We start from the raw sequence: 19,601 nt of genomic DNA, 5'->3' as shown, positions 1-19,601 counted from the left end.
CCTCACAACTCCACTTCTCCTGCCTCAAATGCAGCTTCCCAATTCTCACTTGTCTGTATACTATTAAAAGGCACTATCACTCTAAGCTCAGAGCTTCTTTCTCTGGCTGTAGATATTTCCTCAGGGCGAATTACACACACACAGCTCAGAAGCTATACTCTTATCCCTCTTGAACCCCAAGAACCAAAAACTCTCAGCTGCCTTTTCTTTTTCCCTCACAAAGTGCTTGTCTCCACCCCCTTCTGGCTAACTGCACCCACAGCCAATCAGAACGAGGCTCCGGCCCAGTACTTTGTAAGCCACATCACTCTGGTGGAATTCCACGGCACTGCACCACCAACCTACCTCCGGTCTACTTGGCACTTTCCGTCACAGTGATCCTCAGGAACAGGAAAATGGCCCTGGACACTTGATGCTCTCACCCCTGCGCACCCTCTCCTGCTTACAGAGTCCTGTGAGCTCCCTGGAGTGAGATGCTTGCTAACCGAAGACTCAGAACATCCCCACTAAACTGGGCTTGCCCTGGCTCACTAAACTAAAGCAGCAGCAAACTGCAGAAACAGATCTTTAATTGGGTAACAGCAACCCCAAATGGCTACAAATCCAGGTAAGAAACAGGTTTGTAGAGGTAGTAGGGAGCGATCTGTTTGTACCAGGCTGAATAGGCTTACTTGTTGATGCCATCTCCTTTTTAAAAAAACAACTTTTTAATTCAAAATTAAAACAAAACATATTATCCAGAAACATATCATCCTTATTCCCCCCATTTTTCCTCCCTCCCTCCCCCCTCAGAAACCACCCACCCCCACCCCGACCTCCCTCAGTTCCAGTCTTTGATTTCTTTAAAAATGCTGTTTTCTGCATGTTACACAGTTGTATAGATCCTCAAACTATTTAGCTGATTATTATCAAAAAGTTTGTGAATGTTTATTCAAAGCCAGCCAAGGAGTCCAGTTCGCTTTGTTGCATCTTCAGATACTTTGTAAAGGGTTCCCATTCATCTTTAAAGTCACAGTTATCCTTATCCCGTAGCTTGTATGTCAGTTTTGCCAGTTCTGCATAGTCCATCAATTTTTCTTGCCATGATTCTTTAGTTGGGGTTGATTCTTTAGTTGTTGATGCCATCTCCTGATCCAGAAGTGAATCCCCCCAAAAAACCCCAACCCTCCTGTTATACCCAGGTCCCACAGTTAGTGGCCCGGAAAGCCCATCTGTTATGTTCCTGCAACCAGTAGATTTGGGAACCACCAAAGCATCCTTACTCCTGAGAGCCAGTGTGGTGTAGTGGTAAGGAGCAATGGACTCATAATCTGGTGAACCAGGTTCGCTTCCTCGCTCCTCCAGATGCAGCTGCTGGGTGACCTTGGGCTAGTCCAGGGGTCTGCAACCCGTGGCTCCGGAGCCACATGTGGCTCTTTTACATCTTTGCTGCGGCTCTGGGGTGGATACTAGTGAGGGGAGGAGGCGCATTGTGCGCCCCGACACTCCTCACTGTGGCGGGCGCTGTACTGGCTGTGACGTCGCATGGGGGCGGTGCGTGCGTTAGTCACGCACCGTCCCGACGTCACCTTCCCGCCCGCTGTCAGATCGTGGCTCCGGAGATATATTTGTTTTAAATGTCGCAATGGTTTTGCGGCTCCCAGTTGTTGTTTTTTCTTCGGAAACGGGTCCAAGTGGCTCTTTTTGTCTTAAAGGTTGTAGACCCCTGGGCTAGTCCCACTTCTCTGAAGTCTCTCAGCCTCACTCACCTCACAGAGTGTTTGTTGTGGGGGAGGAAGGGAAAGGAGAATGTTAGCCACTTTGAGACTCCTTCAGGTAGTGATAAAGCGAGATATCAAATCCAAACTCCTCTTCTTCTCCTTCTCCTTCTCCACATCTACTTGCATTTGCCAAAATGCCAGTCAAGAGATGGCTTCCCCCAAAAGAATCTTGAGAAGTAGAGTTTCCCCAGGAAGTGGGATTGACTGTTTAGCCACTCTGAGAATTTCAGCTCTGTGCAGGAAAAAAAAAGGGTTTCCTAACAACTCTCAGCACCCTTAACAAACTACAATTCCCAGAATTCTTTGCAGGGAGCCACAATGGTTTAAAGTGGTACAATACTGCTTTCAGTGCATAGTATCAAAGAGGCCTTTATAAATATGTTATAGACACTTGTGCCAAGCACGTGCCACAAGGTGGCAGCCGTGGAGCAAGATGTGTGTTCCAGCTCCCAGGAGGTGCTACTTTAAGGCAAGGGGAGGGCAAATAATGCCATGATTAATGACTAATTTATTTTTTTAAAAAAATGAAAGCAGCTGCAAAGTCCTGGGGGCACACAAAAAAGTCTCAAAGAGATGCTTGAAAGTCAAAAGCAAGGATGCCCGTTTCATTTCTGCTGGGAGAGTGCTCCACAGTATGGGACCAGCAAAACAAGGTACCTATAAGACCTACTTCCAGAGCACAGAGACCAAGCCAAGACTTAAGATCTTCTGTGGAAACCCTGTTGGTCACTCTGTGATTAGTGGACTGTCACTTGGTTACAATATGTGAGTGGGATTTCTTCATGGAACACTGCTGAATTGCCATTTGTTCTGATTCAGTGTTAAGGAGCAAGTTTTTGTGGGGACAGCGCTGGGTAAAAAGAAAAACATCACTCAGACACTGTGCTTTAAAGCCTAGAAAGCAGGGGGCAAAAAGCAGAATGAGCCCTAAGTTGGGTGCATTAATTTCAGTAGGTCTACTCTGAGTAAAACTTTGTGGACCACCATCCAGAGTTACCCTGTCTACTTATCAATAAAACATCCCTCAGGACTGCCCAGCTCCCCCACTAAATGTCAGCCAGCCAGCCAGTCCAATTTTATTGTTGGGCGAGAGTGGTTAACAAGACTACAGATGCAATTAAGAGACACCACCGCTCTAGATCAAAACAGCAAGAATACAAATGGTTTGGTCCACGCCAAAACAAACCGATGCATTGCACTTGCAGATTGAAATTCCACAAAACCTATCCATAAGATTGCACAGATATTTCTGCATCGTCTGAGGAACCTGACCCTTATAGGTTTTCCCTGCTGCAAGTTATGCGGCTTCCGGGACAATCCTATGCACATTCCATTACTCAAAAAGAAGTTCCACTGTCTTCACTGTAGGTAGAGCATGCACAGGAATGTAGGCTTTGTTGGGAGCACTCTGTGTATACTCTTGTCCAGTCAAATCCATCAATGATCTTTGTGCTTTTTATCCTACGGTTTATTCGTACCCATTGAAAGCCATCTGTCTTGCTGTGCTTAATCTGGCAGAAATGCATTTTCAGCCCCAATGTATATAAAACCCTGATGGGCATCTACAAATAGAGATCATCTGCTTCTGGAACAACAAGGGCATTTGGCTACTCTTTACAAAGAGCTTTTCACCTGATCAAAATAGCAGCAATGTGTGTGGGGGGGGGGACAGAAAACCCAGATTGGGGCCACGGATGTTAGGGGGGAAATTGTTAAACCCACTCTTCCCTGCTGACTCATGATATGGATTCAAATATGGAAATTATCAACGGGACAACGGAAATGGATTTTCCGTGCCCTAATGGTGGCTAAGAGATTGATATTGAGGAATTGGAAAAATAAAGATATGATACCCTTCAATCAATTGACTCGTGATATGACATTACTGGCAGTTTATGAACTGACTGTTTACAGGCACAGATTCTGTATGGATAAATATAACATCTGGAATGAGTTTATACAACATGTAGCAGGCTATTAACATTTACATAAGCACTAGGACAATAACACTATACCACTTTATACAGGAATGTATGGGAATACCGTATATTGCTCTTTTTTGTATATTTTCGCTTTTAATAAGTATCCTTGTTGTTTTTCTCCCTCTCACTTTCCCTTTTTTCTGTATCACTCTTATTTCTTTTAACTGAAATCACCTTAATAAAATATAAATGATATGGATTCAAATATGCACACTGATGCTATTTATTTTTTATTTTAAAGCGATACAATTACTAATTATTAATTGCTTATAATCATTAAAATTATATTGTTAATCGTAATAACTTATTCACAATTACTGGTACTAATTGTGTGATTATTGTCAGATTTGTTATGGCCCCAAAGAGAACTGTCAAACTTTTGTTATTTTTTTAAAAAGAATGTATGGTACCTACTGCCTCTCCATCCACCTATCGTGGACTCTCAATAGATGCCAGATCTCTCAGCCCTTTTGCACCACACAGTTGCATTTATCTATTATCAGCCAGATGGCCAGCCATCATTGTTCAGTGGGGCAGCCACATTCCTAGATGGGGCATTTTGCGGGGAGGTGCCTACAGAGCATCTTGTGACGCCAATAGGGTTGTGACAGCTTGTAACTGATGCCTCTCATATTGTCTTTAGGAGCAAGTATCCCACGCTAAGACTCTCTCCGTGCTGCAGGGGGAATGCACTAGAAGGATCAGTGGCGCTTACGGGAAGAGTTCTCTGGGGAGCTATCCCAGTCAGGGAGAGATTATAGAGCTGATATAGCCAACCTCCCTCCCCTTTCCGCGCTTTAATAATCCACAGACAGCGCTTTAATAATCCACAGACATTATTAACCCATGGAAGGGCTGACTGGGCCCCCTTCCAGCCCCTGCTGTTTTTGTGGCTGAAGCTAATCGCCCTGGGATTAGCATTCTCAAGCAATTATTCTGCATCACGTATAAATTTTGTCTACAAAATCAAAGGTGGAAAGGGTAAGATTACCCCATTTTGTTGTTATGAGCTAGGTGGACCTATGGTACATATAGAAAGCTGACCATTGGTCCATCTAGCATTGGTGTGGCAGCAGCACTCTATGGTTTTCTGACTGGATTCCCCCCCCCAAGTCTACTTGGGAGATGCCAGGAATTGAACCCAGGACTTTCTTGAGGAAAAACTGATGCTCTACCACTTTGCTATGGCCGTTCCCTGAATAGAATCGTAGAGTTGGAAAGGACCTTGAGGATCATGTAGTCCAACTCTCTGCAAAAGTGCAGTTGTACCGTACAGGGATTGAACCTGCCTTGGTACAAGGGGGCTTCCTTGTACATCAGGGAAAGACTAGCCAGTCAGAAGCGTTCTCATCTGGACCAGTTGAAGTGTATGGGTTTGCTTCCACCTTCTGCAGAGATATTCAAACCTTTCAGCTTACTATAAAGGACTCTCCCAACCTGTGGCTCTCAGCTGGGAGTGAGGATAGGAACCTCTTGGAGTAGTTTTTAGTCTTTTGGACTAAAACTTCCCATCAACCCCAGCCAGCACAGCCACGGTGTAGCTCAAAACATCTGAAGGACACCATTACAGAATGAAAATCCCCTTGAAGGTAAAAAACACAAGTGGCCACCACCAAAAGGTCTGTCACCACTTGCAGGGGATGGAGGAATTGGAAAATGGGCCTCAGGAAGATCTTAAAGAGGCAAGTTGATGTGAAAGTAGCACTGGCATTTTGAATTCTGCTAAGGAACAGACCTAAGGGACGCAGGTGGCGCTGTGGGTTAAACCACAGAGCCTAGGACTTGCCGATCAGAAGGTTGGCAGTTTGAATCCCAGCGATGGGGTGAGCTCCTGTTCCTTGGTTCCTGCTCCTGCTAACCTAGCAGTTCAAAAGCACGTCAAAAGTAGATAAATAGGTACCACTCTGGCGGGAAGGTAAACAGCGTTTCTGTGCGCTGCTCTGGTTCGCCAGAAGTGGCTTAGTCATGCTGGCCACATGACCCGGAAGCTGTACGCCGGCTCCCTCGGCCAATAAAGTGAGATGAGCACCGCAACCCCAGTGTTGTCCGTGACTGGACCTAATGGTCAGGGGTCCCTTTACCTTTAAGGAACAAACCAGGTGAAGCTTTTGAAACAATGGTCAGGAAAGGTTGTGCTACTGGTTTCCCCCCTCTTCTCTGTGTGCTTAAAGTGCTGCCTTTCAACATTGCCAAATGCTGTGTGGATTTGTTTTGACTTAATTCTATAAGTTTTAAGCTGCCCTGGATGTTTTTTTTTACCTCAGAGCAGTATAGAAATGTTTTAAACCACAGCACCTCTCTCCTGTCTAGTCAGAAAAAAGGCCTTCATATCTGCAGCACGAATGGCTTTTGCTGACCAGTAGCACACAACCACCATGTATCAAATGACTTCCTAGCATCCTTCCTGTACATAATATTGTTCCTCACTTCTGGCTCAGGGAGCAAACGAATGTATGGTGCCTTTGTGCACCAGCCTCACCGTGTGTCCTGAGAAATTGCTGGGTCAGCACTTTGTAACTGGAATGCTCTCTATTCTACGGCTTCATCTGTAGCAAAAGAGAAGACCTGGCTCTGAACTGTGGTAGACTCCACTGCAGCTTCACACACTTGAATCAGGGTTAGACAGTGGCAGAGAGAAATTGCTGTTCACAATCAGGAACCTGCAGTGATACTTTGGAGGGGAGTGGAACACACACACACACACACACACACACACACACACTAGCAATTTTATAAAACTCGCACCTATATGGCCTGGAGTAATTTATTTTCTAAAACATCCAAGCTGTTAAAAGTATTCTACAAAACTGGCTCCATTATTACCAAATAATGGAGGCTGGACAAAAAAGTTGGTTTCCAGGTGGAAAAATCAAAATTGGAAACAGAATTGTTGGATCCAAAAATTAAGAATTTGTCAAGAATGTATAACTTGCTGTTGAAATGGAATACTCAGGATGAAACGGTGAAATCAGCTATGATTAAATGGGCACAAGATGTTGGACATAACATAATGATGGCTGACTGGGAACAGTTATGGACCATAGGTATGAAATTCACGGCATGCAATGCCTTAAGAGAAAATTTAATGAAAATGATTTATAGGTGGTAATTGACACCAGTCAAGCTTGCAAAAATTTACCATTTGCCCGACAATAAATGTAGGAAATGTAATGAGACTGAAGGTACATTTTTTCACCTTTGGTGGACATGCCCAAGGATTAAGACATTCTGGGAGATGATTTATAACGAAATGAAAAAGATATTTAAATATACTTTTCTGAAGAAACCAGAGGCCTTTCTCCTGGTCGGCCAATTGGTGCCAAAGAAGGATAGAACTTTTTTAATGTATGCAACAACAACAGCAAGAATACTCATCGCGAAGTATTGGAAGACACAAGATTTACCCACCCAGGAAGAATGGCAGATGAAGTTGATGGACTATATGGAACTGGCGGAAATGACTGGCAGAATCCGAGACCAGGGAGAAGAATCGGTGGAAGAAGACTGGAAAAAGTTTAAAGACTACCTACAGAAATACTGTAAAATTAATGAATGTTAGAAAAATGTTGGAATGAAGTTATATGGCTTTAGTAGAAATGTTATAAGGAATTAAGTATAGATAGATTAATAGAGTATTAAAGGGAAAAATAAGGTTAGAATGTGTTAAGATAATTATAGGATAGAAAACAGAGGAAGTTGGAAAGGAATTGCTGAAACAATTAATAGAAGTGGAATACAAAAAGGGAGGTGTGAGGAGGTCTTGGAAATAAGTGAATGAAAGATAAGATATTGAAACTGGATTGTGTTTTAAATGGTTTTTGTTTTGTTTTGTTAGTTGTTTGTGTGTTAGTGTTTTGTAGTGTTTTTTGTATTGTATTGTTTTTTTTGTTTTCTGTAGTGTTGTGTTTAAACTGTTGAAACATTAATAAATATTTTTTTAAAAATAAAATAAGAGTATTCTACAAATTGTCCCTTCCCCCTCCCCTTTTTTAAAGGTGCCAATGAGAATTGCTTGGTTGGTGCTTTTATTTTATATTTTCAGTCATTTATTAGCCATGCATAGCACAGAATTAGCCATTCGGTCACCAGAACAGAAGAACATGTTGATGCTTTCAGCAACTCACAAGTGGCCTCTTGGCAAATTTGCTTTATGGTCTAACCTACTGTGCACTCTTTGCAACTGTACGAACTTACCTGCCAGTTCTGCCGATTAGGCAGCCTTTTGGAATTGCCAGTGGCTCTGATTCAGTGGTAAAACACAGGGACGGACACACACACGGAAAACCCAGACCTGTTTCCTAAAAATGCAGCACAAAAGGAAGTGTGGAAGAACCCTGAGCTTCTTATTATTATAATAATTTATTATTACGGTCAGAGACCAGCTTGAGCCCGATTTTCCTGGGTAACAGCTGCTCTTGAGCTCAATGCACGGCATTTTACAGCCCACTTGGTTCTCTTTGCACAAATTTGTTGTCATTATTATAAAAAGAAAGCTGGTCAAGTTCTACAGAAGCTGCTGGTTCTTCTCTGTACAGCAACAAACAGGTTCTCAGCTGCAACAAAGGAGCAGCAGTGTAAAAGATTCAATAGCCACTGCAGCTCTCAAGAAACCCACTGCTTTTAAAACAGTTGGCAATCCCGCAAATGCAAATCCCCCTCTGGACAAAACAACTCCATGCCCCAGTGAGTACATGAGAAAAATGGGTGGCACGGGATTGGGTGGGTAAGGCAGCCCCCCCCCCCAGTGCATTTCCTTGCCAAGGCTTTTCCTAATGGCCACCCTAACGATATGGCTTCGGCCTGAAATGCATGGCTGTTGCAACAGCGAAACTGTGCATGCCTTCCCCCAGGGGAGGAAAACGTGTTGCAAAACAAGCTTCTTAGGAAGGGCAGGATATAAACTGAAATAAGAATGGTGGTGCCGATTGTGATTGCTGTGCTTGGAGATTGGTATAGGTTCCAACCCACTCCCAGAAACATCCCCACTCTCATCTCCACCCTGACCTGCACAAATGGTCATCGTAAGTTGAACCAATAAAGATTCTGCTGGAGGCTTGGGTGGTGGCATTATTGTACTGGAGTTCATCCTGTTGACATGAACCAGCTCCTGGTAATGAATTGAGAGCTCGGGAGAGCGAGGCTGGAAGGCCAGGAGGGGTTGACCGCTCACATGCTGTGCTGAGCTTTCCCACAAGGCTCTGGAACGTTACAAAGATTTAAACATAAAATAAGCACACGCACACAAACAAAATCAAGGTGACTTTTTCCCTTCTGGTAAACAGGGTTCTTTTTTTTTTTTCTTCTCTTGCATTTTTCATAACAAACAATCAAGGAAAACAAGAACAAAACACATCCGTAGAGAAGGAATAATTTCCATAACGTACACAACAGACAGAGGAGAAAGAGAGCTATAATTAGAAAACATTCCAGAAAATGAAACAGTTTATATATAAACTGTTAATTAAGCATTATCATAAAAAAACCCTGATTGGCTCCATCTCCAGGAATGAGAGTTGAAGACAGGATATTATTTCCTGGCTGCTTTCAGTTGTTGTATTAGACCAGAAGATTCCCCCCTCTCAGCCAAAACAAGAACCACACCACCCCCCACAGGATTCCAGTCAGAGCAGTTTCCAAGGGTTCCGTCTTACCATCAGAAAGCTTTGAAATACATACAGGAAGTGGTGCAACAAGTTCATGGGTCTTACCCCATAGATAATTTTACCATTGATTGCTTTAAAGAAAATTCTTTTTAAAAATAAAAATAAAAATGGAGTGTCAGGGACAGACATTCCAGTCAAAGGAAAATGGCTCCTTGTGAAGAGGAGAGGACGTGTGCTCACAACCCCCACCCAATGGCTGCTGGAAGTCAAAATTAGGGTTTTAAGCACTCAAATTTAATGATAGGCTCAAGTCAGCATCCAACAGGGTATCTCTGCGATGAGAACCTACATGGGGCTATTGGTTTTAGGTGGCTGGTTTCAGATACCACTTTGAATTTAGGAAGGGCTAAGCACCACAAGTTTTCCTCCTCAATCCCCAACCCTGGCAACCTCAAAAACCTTATTGTGAACATGTGTTTCCCACAAAAAATCCAATTGAATTGGGGGGGTGGGGAGAGAACAAAAGATCAGCATGTTTCTCCTCAGACCTAACAGGCCACAGTACGCTCTCCCCTCCACCCCCTCCATGGGCTCAATATGGACACCACATTAGTTTCAGGCTCACAGAAACCCTCACCACAAACTCACATGGAACTTACTCAGCTATTTATAGACAGTGTATAAAAGTGTCTCGTCATTCTCTTTTTTTAAAAAATAGAATTGCTTCTCCAGAATTGTGCAGGAGTAGTCATGATGCCATTTTGTTTTTCTTCAGATTACAGAGGACAGTGTAAGATCCTGCCCCTGTTCCCCTGGCAAAGAGAGGGGAAGAAGGGAGTGGGTGGGTGGGTGGCGGGAATAACCCCCTCCCTCCAAGGGGAAAAAATGGAGGGGCAGGAGAAAAAGCTGGCCAGGTTGCCTGGCCCTTGCCCCTCCTCCCGGCTTGCGGGATGGGATACTTCACAGGTTGCTGAAGAGTTCGTTTTTCTTGCTCCAGTCCATCTGCGGCGCCCTTTTGCTGGTGCGTTTTTGGTGAGCTCGCTCCTTGGCCACGGCCAGCGGGATGTCCAAGTCAAGAACTGGGTCGGATACGGAGGTGTGCTTCTCCCCCTTCTCTGGAGAGTTGAGCTGCAAGGGTGACTGGGCAGCAAAGAGAAAAAGCAAGAATAAGTTGGCCAAGAGGAATCGCTGCAGACCCCACCTAAGCCTCCATGTACAACTGAAGGCCAAGGCACCCAAGGTTTCTTTTCACACAAGTTTCTTGTTTCCTACCACTGTTGCTAACAGGGTTGTTGTTGTTGCTAAATTAAGAGCATTAGAAAGAGCTCTGCTGGATTAGGCCAATGGGGGCCCATCAAGGGTCAGCATCCTGTTCTCACAATGGCCAACCCAATGCCTCTGTGAAGGCCACAAGCAAGACCTAAGTGCAACACCCACCCTCCCTCCCAGTTTGTGATTCCTAGAAACTGGCATTCAGAGGCATGTTGCCTCCCAACAGTGGAGGCACAACGTATTTAATATGATGACAATTAAATTGTGTTGTTTTTTAAATTAATTTTTTTATCGAAGTTTTTATCTCTACAAAATAACAGAAATAATAAGCTGTGCGTCCTAGCCATCCCAACTGCACCTCCCCCTGTCTCCAGGTTTCCCCCCACATACACACCCAAGTCAGAAGGAGTATCATGCCACAACTAGTTAAAAGCTAGAGTAAGGAGGGGGTGAACATGAAAGGTGTGAATTGAAGTAAGTAGGTCCAATAATTTACACTTGGTTGCCTGGCAGAATTAAAAGTGGACCAGCCATGCATTTTCTGCTCCAGTCACCAATGAGGAAATCTTGTCCACTGATGTGGATTTCCACACACACACACACACACACCCTGGCTCTCTCACTTGACCTAGATCTAGCAAAAGTTCCAGAAAACCTCTAACCCGCTGCTCTGGTTAAGGGCCTGCAGGTGTCCTTCTCAGTGAAACATGTCGTTCACAAAAGTCACAGGATATATAAGCCCAATGTAGATGATTGCGTGGAAAGTTATGCTCAGCGTCACACAAGAATTCTCAGGTAGAGAAGGCCACAGAACTGTTCCAGAGAAGCGACTGATGTAATTCAGTGTCGATCATTTGTTCTGTATTAAATTATGTTCGTTATGTTGCAATTAAAGCTTGTGTTTTCACAGACTGTTGGGCTAGATAGGGCAAGAACTGGATGTACACCCAACAAAGGTGATTAGAAAAGTTCTGCTAGAGGCCTTGCCTTCTCTTCTGATCCTTCCCGCACATGTTACCTGAGCACTGCTTGGCTAGAGAAGGCTCCCCTGTCCCAGATTCTATGCTGCACAACAGACAGAGCAACTCAACACAAGCTCCTAACAGAAACCAATGGGATTTGCATTTAACTCTGCAGTTTGGTATGCCTAAATCTCATTGAAATTACTAAATGGAACTTGGTGTGTGTGTGTGTGTGTGTGTGTGTGTGTGTGTGTGTGTGTGTTGTGTTGCATATGCAAAACGTTTGACTGGACCTACTTTGATTCCTATGAATGCTGAGGACAGTGTTTAGTTTCTTGTTTTCTCCTTTTACCCCTTTGCTTGAAGACCGCCCTTCACCAAATTGCCCCATATGAAAACCCTAACATTAAAAACCATAGGCCTCACACAGTAACAGAACTAACAGAGGAGTGGTGAAGCGGGCGGCTGTTGACAGAGAGCCCTCCTACACAAACCCGACACTTGAGGCTGCAACATTGCACAACAGCAAACAAGGCAGGGTGTCTCCGGATCCATTAACATGCACAGGGTTCATTTTGCAGGATCAGTCCCTGCTCCTCCTTCCTTTCCCTCCCTCCCCTCTCCATACACCGGCCTCATGCATTCTGCAGTGTCAATGTCTCCATCTGCCATGTGCAGGGCACTTTTCTAAGAGACCACCAGCACAGCCTGGCTTGCAACACAGGCCCTTGTGCATAACTCTATTGACCCATCAGCCTTTTGTGTGTTCATATGAAGTCTAGTTTGCCTGGAATTAGCAGCAGTATGTCCCTCCCTTTGGGTTCCTTGCAAATGGCCAGCAGGACATTTGTTTCTATAAAGGAAGCCATCGGAATTCAACATCTTTGACTAGAAACGTGTCTTCTTCTTTTTTTTAATTGAGAGACTGACATTTCTTCCAATTAAACTCCTGTGTTGCAAACAAATATCAGTAGCATCCAAAGGCAACATGATGACCAAATGCAACAATGCGATGTCAATATAAACTCTTTATATAATCTATACAGAACATTGAACAATATGAAGTATATGAAATATGCACTCTCTACAAAACCAAATAAACAGAAATCTTCTAAATCTCTGAAAGTATAAAGCGTTTATATTGACATCGCATTGTTGCATTTGGTCATCGTGTTGCCTTTGGATACTACTGACATTTCTTCCAGGCAGCCAGCATCACAATTGCTTCAGGGTCAAATTATGTTATTCCAACTTTAGAAAAAACGCTTAATGGTGTCACATTGAGGGTAATATCCAATGTTAATCATACTCAGAGGAGAATCATGGGTGGTGGTGGTGGAAATCAATGAATGGACTTATAAGGACACTTATTTCCATGGGCCAACTTTGGGCAGGGGTAGTGAACCCAGCACCTCCAGGCTTCCAGTGGTGCCCCTGGGCAAGTGCCCCAGACTCTGAGCTTTCATTCTTTATTTTAGTAAAGTTTACTTTCCTTAAAAGCTTCTAGCCTTCCTAAAAAAGAAAGTTATGGGGCAAAAAGTGCAGGCACTTTCTAAGTAATTTCTGTGAAATGAATGTGAATGTGCGTGGCCACCTTGGATATTTTTCCTGGTACTGAGGAATACTCTCTGTTATTAGACAGCAACAGAAAGAGAAGCCACCCAGGGCCCCAAGCTTATACGATCCTCCTTATCTGGATCAGGGCCCTGCCCGTTTCCTCCCCAGAATTGCTCTTCCTGGCAGCTGTTTGGCATCTTTGGAGCAAGCAGCCAATGCATGAGGGTCCTCATTGGGTCTAGGGCCCTGCATAGCCTTTCCCCTTCAAAATAATAAGTGGCAGCATTAAGTATGCTTTAGGGAAAAAAGTACGAACAAAATATGCAGTTTGGTCCTTAAGCAGATTTGATACAGTGCGGCTGAATTATAATTCAGCCATTTAATTAAAAACTGGACGTGGTTCCAGCCAGGGACGCTAAACATTCATTACTTGCTCTGTAGAAATTGAGGCATCTGCCCATTTGAAAATGGGAACACTGAAGACCAGGGCAAATTGCTGTTGTTGACAGGCAAACTAGATTTTTACAGCACAAAATGACTGGCCCCACAGGGGAGCAGGAAGAATGGCAAAGCTCTGAAAGCTTGCAAATGGTTCTCTAATGGACAAGCTGAAACTTCTCTAATCATTTCTGCTGGTCTTTGGCAAAGGAAAACTCTGTAGAGAATCAAGGGCACCTCTGGACTCTTAACTACATTGTGAGCAGGACTCAAGTATAAACCATACCTTTAAGATTTCTGTATTGAAAGTGGATTTAAAGGGCTGTGCTGCCCTCGGATGCACTTAAAAGCACACGCAGACTTTTTGCAGTTTGGAAAGCGATGGGCAAATGCACCGAAAAGTGTGGGATGAACCAATGAATAATGGGGAATCCATGGAAACACCCTGCAGCAAAATCAGGATGAATGCTCAATGAACAGAGGGGGCTCTATGCCTGTACCACATGTTTAGGATTCCCCATTTCTGGGCTTTCCTCCCTTTGTGCCCAGGCTGCTTTCATACCTCATTGTGAGGTTCGTTCAGAATCGGAGAAGGAGACACCGGCTCAGGGCTTGAAGGACTTTCCAAGACAGGCTCAGGCTGGTCATCTCTGATGATCTCCTACAACAGGGAAGGGAAGAGAAACTTGAAACAAAAAAAGGGGGCAATCGCTATATAAATAACAAGCTGTATTTATTTATTTTGTAAATCGCCAAAAGTAGAACTCACTGCATTACTTCCCTGAACCCCCCCCCCCCAATTCTAGCCAGTTCCACACATTTTTGTGCAGAAGAAAACATTCCTCCTCCTCCTACCCCCTTTGGCATGATTTAGGGAATGCTGCCATCATAAGCTGCATACGGCTGCTTCACAGCTCAGGCCTCAGGGACAGTGTGCTAGACCGGCTCTCAAACATATCCAGAGCTGATGGGTACATCACAACCAGCCCTCCCTCCCTCTAATGCACCAGTTGCATATTTCAGGGCATTGAGAAGGGGCAGTGGGAACAGCTCTGGTTTTAGGGAAGAAGCTCCAAAGCCACACGACAGGATTCTCCAGAGGGTCACAACTGTCAGGAGAACCCAACAAAAGAAGCCCGAGAAGAGTCTTCCTAAAACTGGGGAGAACCCAATGGCCTCTTCTCCTCAGTGACCAGAGACCACGTTCAACAAGTGCTGATTTATCCCAGCCTGCCCCTTTCTTGAAGGGAACCAGAGAAATAAGGAGTATGAGGAAACCCACTTCTAAGCACATAATCTGTTGACAGACCGCAGGCTGATAAGCCTGCTCTGGGCATCCTCCAGCCTCTTTATCCCTGAGAAGGATTAAATGCCAGCTGTGCTCTTTCTCTAACAAGAGGGGGGTGCGGTTTAAGGAAGAAACCACAGCAAACTACTCCCTATCCATTGTCAGAGGCAGTGTGCCTCTGAACAGCTGCTGCTGCTGGGAAGGGCTCCCCCATAGGTATTTAGTTGACCATGGAGAGAACAGACTGAAGGGCTAAGTCAGGGTCAGCAACCTAAGACCCATGGGCCACAAGCAGCCCATGGGGGTCGTTTAACCAGCCCACGAGCCGCCCCTGAACCGAGCCGCCCACTCGGCGAGTCCCTGGGTGCTGTGCTAAACCAGTGCGGCGTGGGGATTCGCTTCCACGGCCCGGAAATCGCGTCTGCGCAGACGTAGACACCGGAAATCACGGGCGCGCACGATCATGCATGCACGTGATCCAGCCCACAGAGTGATCTCTGCTGGAGTGAACTGGCCCAAGCGGCTTGAACCTTGCCAACCCCTGGGCTAGGTGAATGGGCCTTTAGTCTGATCCAGCAAAGATCTTATAACGTTCTCCATATCTTTTCAGATATCAGCTACTTTCCATCATTACAATGAAATTCAGTGTATTTGTTTCCACCAGAGTTGGTCAACTGTCCTGCTTTTTTCCTCAGAAGACAAAGGAGGAGGAGCTTTCTGGACATTCCATGTGAGATTTATTCATATTTATTTATTTTTTTAAAAAGGACAAGAAGCACATGGGCTTAAACTGAAAGTAAAGCTGCACACTCCTGGCTGCTTTTGAAGCAACACTGATAAAGGCAGCGGCATTTGCACTACTTGGGGACAGAGCAGAATACCATGCGCTTCTCTGTCAATGAAAGAATATAAAAAAGGAATCCGGCCCTTTGCAGCAACATAAAGGAGTTTCTGTTTTGCTCCAAGTCAGGTACCATCTTAAGACGGCCTTTATCACCTCCATTAAGCAACAGTGTAAGCAATTGCACCATCACTCTCGTGAGCAAATTTTCAGTGACAACATCACAGCTAACCTATCTGCATGCAAAATATGGGGTGTTGGCTCTCCCACATCCCACTTTCTGAGATGTCTCTGTGACAATATAGTGCTACCTTGAGACACCCATGTTCATAAAGTGGCAAATATCCAAGGGCACCCCTTTGAATAAAACCAGCTCCAAAGGAAAAGACCCATGGGCAGATAGCGATCTCGACAGTGTCTACTGAAGAAGAAAAGTCATGAAGGTGTGGCAGATCCAACTGAAGCCTAGTGTTAGTCCTCTGCAAAAGCAGTAGTTAGGTACAGAGGGTTGAAATCTTGAGAAAATGGGTGCACGCTCAGCTGTGGCAAACTGACCGGCTGCATGCAAGCCAGCAAACAGAGAGCTATCTACAGCCACCGAATGGTGCCAATATCCCCCCAGTAGGGAAAGCTGATTAGCAGCTGATGCTGAAGTCGGCCTGCGCTGGAAGAGCAGGTTTCCTTTCATGTTTATGCCAAGCAAAGATGAGATGACAAGATATAAGTTATGACAGCCGCGTAGGAAAGTGGTTTTGCGTGAAGAACATCTGGAGTTATCAGATGAAACTGGTTTAAATGTTGAGCAAGGGAGCTTAAAGCCAGATGAGCAGGACTGAGAAGTGACTGAAGGCAGCATGGAAGCAGATTGGTCCATCTTACTCCCAGGCTGAGAAAATTCTCTGCATTCAGTTGGCAGAACTGCGGCTTGACATCCCCGTTCAATGGCTCTGGTCAAATGCAACACTAAACCTTGATTCTCGAACTGCTAAGCACTTCTACCTGCCTCCCATTCTCCCATTCCAAGTGTTTCCATTTTAGTCTAACCACATTTTAGGGTATTATCCAAACCCTAAACTGCAGTTAAGATTAACCATGGTTATAGAAAGCAAAGCCAGCTTCATGAACCATGGTTTGAAGCTGGTTTATTCTCACTAACCATAGTTAGATGAACCATGGTTTGCCCTGGTTTGAATGACAGCAAGTTGCAGTTAAATCGGAAATAGAAGCAAGAGTTTCTGAGCACCTCCTCAAGGCTATGATGGAGGAGAGGGGACCATAAGAGCCAGGGCAGGCAGTGGTAGGCTAGCTTTGTGCTTGTAACACTAAACTGTGCTTCAGCAGCATATGCAAACCAGCCTGGTTTCAGCAAGATGCTAAATTCAAATGAGGATTCCAATAATTTTTGCATCACCCCAGCAGACAGGCATGCAGGACATAAGACTCACACTGGGAGAAAGGTTGCAATGGGCAGGGAAGAAAGGTTGTCCACAGTACTGTAAGCCAGATACACTTGTGCTTCAGAGCGCTTTATACTTGCAAGTTTGCACCAAAAAACATGTTTAAATAATTAACACCCTACTGCACCCCATAGAAGCGGGATTTATTTATTTACGATGCAATGCAGTCAGGCTGCTTCTTCCCAACTGCCGTTCAGACCTACCGGGTAGACAAGTTGCATGACATCTCTCTATCTGGTTTAAGCTTTAGCCTGGGAACTCAGCCCCCTTAATGTATATTTGAAATCCCTGCCTCCTGCCCTCCCGTCTTTTGAGGTTCCTAATGAGGCTTCCTCTTCACTCTGGGTTTAATTAGGTTTTGTTTTTTCAAAGCAGACTGGAAGTAACACGGCCTTTTGAAACAGCGGCCCCCACTGCGAGAGATTCCACCCACAGGGTGAAGAATGGGCCATTCTGTTCTGTGACAAGAGGCAGGCCCTGGAAATTGAGCGACGTGCCTTCAAGGGCTTTGCCCTCCCCTCCTCCACTGAGAGGTCAAGCTCTGCTTGGCGGCATCAAGGCAGGCTGCAAGGCACTCCTAGCAGCATCAGGGAGGAATGGCTTATACTTCCGCTACGGAAGACAGCGAAGGGCCTGAAGCAGCTCCTACTGCACGTAGGTCTCATGCACAGTGTCCACCAGTGATGGACAGAAGGCAGATTAGGATTAGGAAGCCGCCTCGTAATGTTGGCCCATCCTGCTTAGTACTGCCCACCGCAACAGTCAGCACCTCTCCAGGGTTTCAGGAAGGAATCGTTGACGGCCCTACCTGGACATGAACCTGGGAACTTTTGCATTCAAAAGCATACGCTCTACAACTGAGCTATGAGCCGTAAAAGGGGGACTTGCAGGAAATGAGCAAAGGGTTTCTAGCTTCCAGCTGTTTTAACAGAAGGAGCAGCTGAAAAGCTCCCCCCCCCACCCGCAGGTTAAAAGGTGAAGGTAAAGGTACCCCTGACCATTAGGTCCAGTCGCGGACGACTCTGGGGTTGCATGCTCATCTCGCTCTATAGGCTGAGGGAGCCGGCTTTCGTCTGCAGACAGCTTCTGGGTCATGTGGCCAGCATGACTAAGCTGCTTCTGGCGAAACCAGAGCAGCACACGGAAACGCCATTTACCTGCCCGCCGGAGTGGTACCTATTTATCTACTTGCACTTTGACGTGCTTTCAAACTGCTAGGTTGGCAGGAGCTGGGACCAAACAACGGGAGCTCACCCCGTCGCGGGGATTCGAACCGCCGACCTTCCGATCGGCAAGCCCTAGGCTCAGTGGTTACACCACAGCGCCACCCGCATCCCTATCCCCAGGTTAGATTGCTGGAAAATAATGCTTTGGCAGAGCGGGGGGTGGGGAGAGAAACCAGGCCTGTGCAAAAGGCCCGATAGGTTTGGTTCTGGTGCTGACTGCAAAACGCCCCGGCTGTGACCAGAGGCATCTTGTTTCTCGCATCTTAGCATGTCCACTGGGGTGAGCCACTGTTTTGCACCTGCCTCTGGGTTGGGGAACCTGGGCGTTTCAATAAAAACCTTATCCTGAAAGGAGAGTGTGCTACCCTGGAGTCTGTGCAACACCCCCGGTGTACAAGCATTGGGAAGCTGCATCCAGTTTGCAGCTTCTTAGCCCACGCAGGCCCAGTGGGCCGAACAGATGCCAGGAAAATCTGTATACACCGTTTTGGTGCTTCTTCCCTTACACGTGCACACCCAGCAAACCTGTACTGTCGAAAGGGGCCTTCACACAACATAAAGGTAAAGGTAAAGGTACCCCTGCCCGAACGGGCCAGTCTTGGCAGACTCTGGGGTTTGTGCGCCCATCTCACATCTATTGGCCGGGGGCCAGCGCTGTCCGAAGACACTTCCGGGTCACGTGGCCAGCGTGACAACGCTGCTCTGGCGAGCCAGAGCCGCACACGGAACGCCGTTTACCTTCCCGCTGGTAAGCGGTACCTATTTATCTACTTGCCCCCGGGGGTGCTTTCGAACTGCTAGGTGGGCAGGCGCTGGGACCGAGCAGCGGGAGCGCACCCCGCCGCGGGGATTCGAACCGCCGACCTTTCGATCGGCAAGCCCTAGGCGCTGAGGCTTTAGCCCACAGCGCCACCCGCGTCCCCTCACACAACATAAGAGACCATCAATGAACCATGCACTTGGCATAACCTTTACCTTCTCCACATCACCATTGGCAACTGGTTCTGGCAAGGGACCTGGAGGGGAACCAAAAAAAAAAACCAAAGATATGCAGTTAGTGACACTTTTTTCTTTCTTTTTAGTTTTTTATTTATACTTTTCAAATTTATACATTTCATTAGTTTTACAATCAATTTAACATTTCAAAATTTGACTCCCTTCCCCCTCTTTCTGCGGTTCCTTAATTTTTTAATATCTTCTGCATATCCAAGTTCA

General features: G+C 45.6%; 1 protein-coding gene and 2 long non-coding RNA genes across 4 annotated transcripts in view; 1 reads left to right on the top strand and 2 right to left on the bottom strand.

The window, feature by feature from the left end:
- The window catches only part of LOC309525736, a 227,262-nt gene that overhangs the window by 33,316 nt on the left and 174,345 nt on the right, over positions 1-19,601 (top strand). The gene's annotated exons all lie outside the window — the stretch shown is intronic.
- Positions 3,865-6,542, bottom strand: LOC309527196. Its single transcript, XR_014217130.1, has 2 exons — positions 5,839-6,542; positions 3,865-5,477 (listed from the first exon to the last, which is right to left on the bottom strand). It is a non-coding gene; the product is annotated as an uncharacterized lncRNA (long non-coding RNA).
- Positions 8,994-19,601, bottom strand: part of NHERF1 (NHERF family PDZ scaffold protein 1) — a 60,412-nt gene continuing 49,804 nt past the window's right edge. Inside the window, exons 4-6 of one of the 2 annotated variants that reach the window (XM_082211144.1) lie at positions 19,362-19,402; positions 14,137-14,235; positions 8,994-10,485 (exon numbers count right to left, since the gene is read on the bottom strand). In XM_082211144.1, the coding sequence (XP_082067270.1) occupies positions 10,306-10,485; positions 14,137-14,235; positions 19,362-19,402 (320 nt within the window). In that variant the 3' untranslated portion in view covers positions 8,994-10,305. Of the gene's footprint in view, positions 10,486-14,136; positions 14,236-18,873; positions 18,946-19,322; positions 19,403-19,601 lie in introns of those variants that run through there. The other variant, XM_082211145.1, reaches the window with a different exon arrangement.

The sequence above is a fragment of the Podarcis vaucheri genome (assembly GCF_965113315.1).
Source record: "Podarcis vaucheri genome assembly, chromosome: 2".
NCBI classification, from domain to species: Eukaryota; Metazoa; Chordata; class Lepidosauria; order Squamata; family Lacertidae; genus Podarcis; species Podarcis vaucheri.
This window is presented reverse-complemented; position numbering and strand designations above follow the sequence as displayed.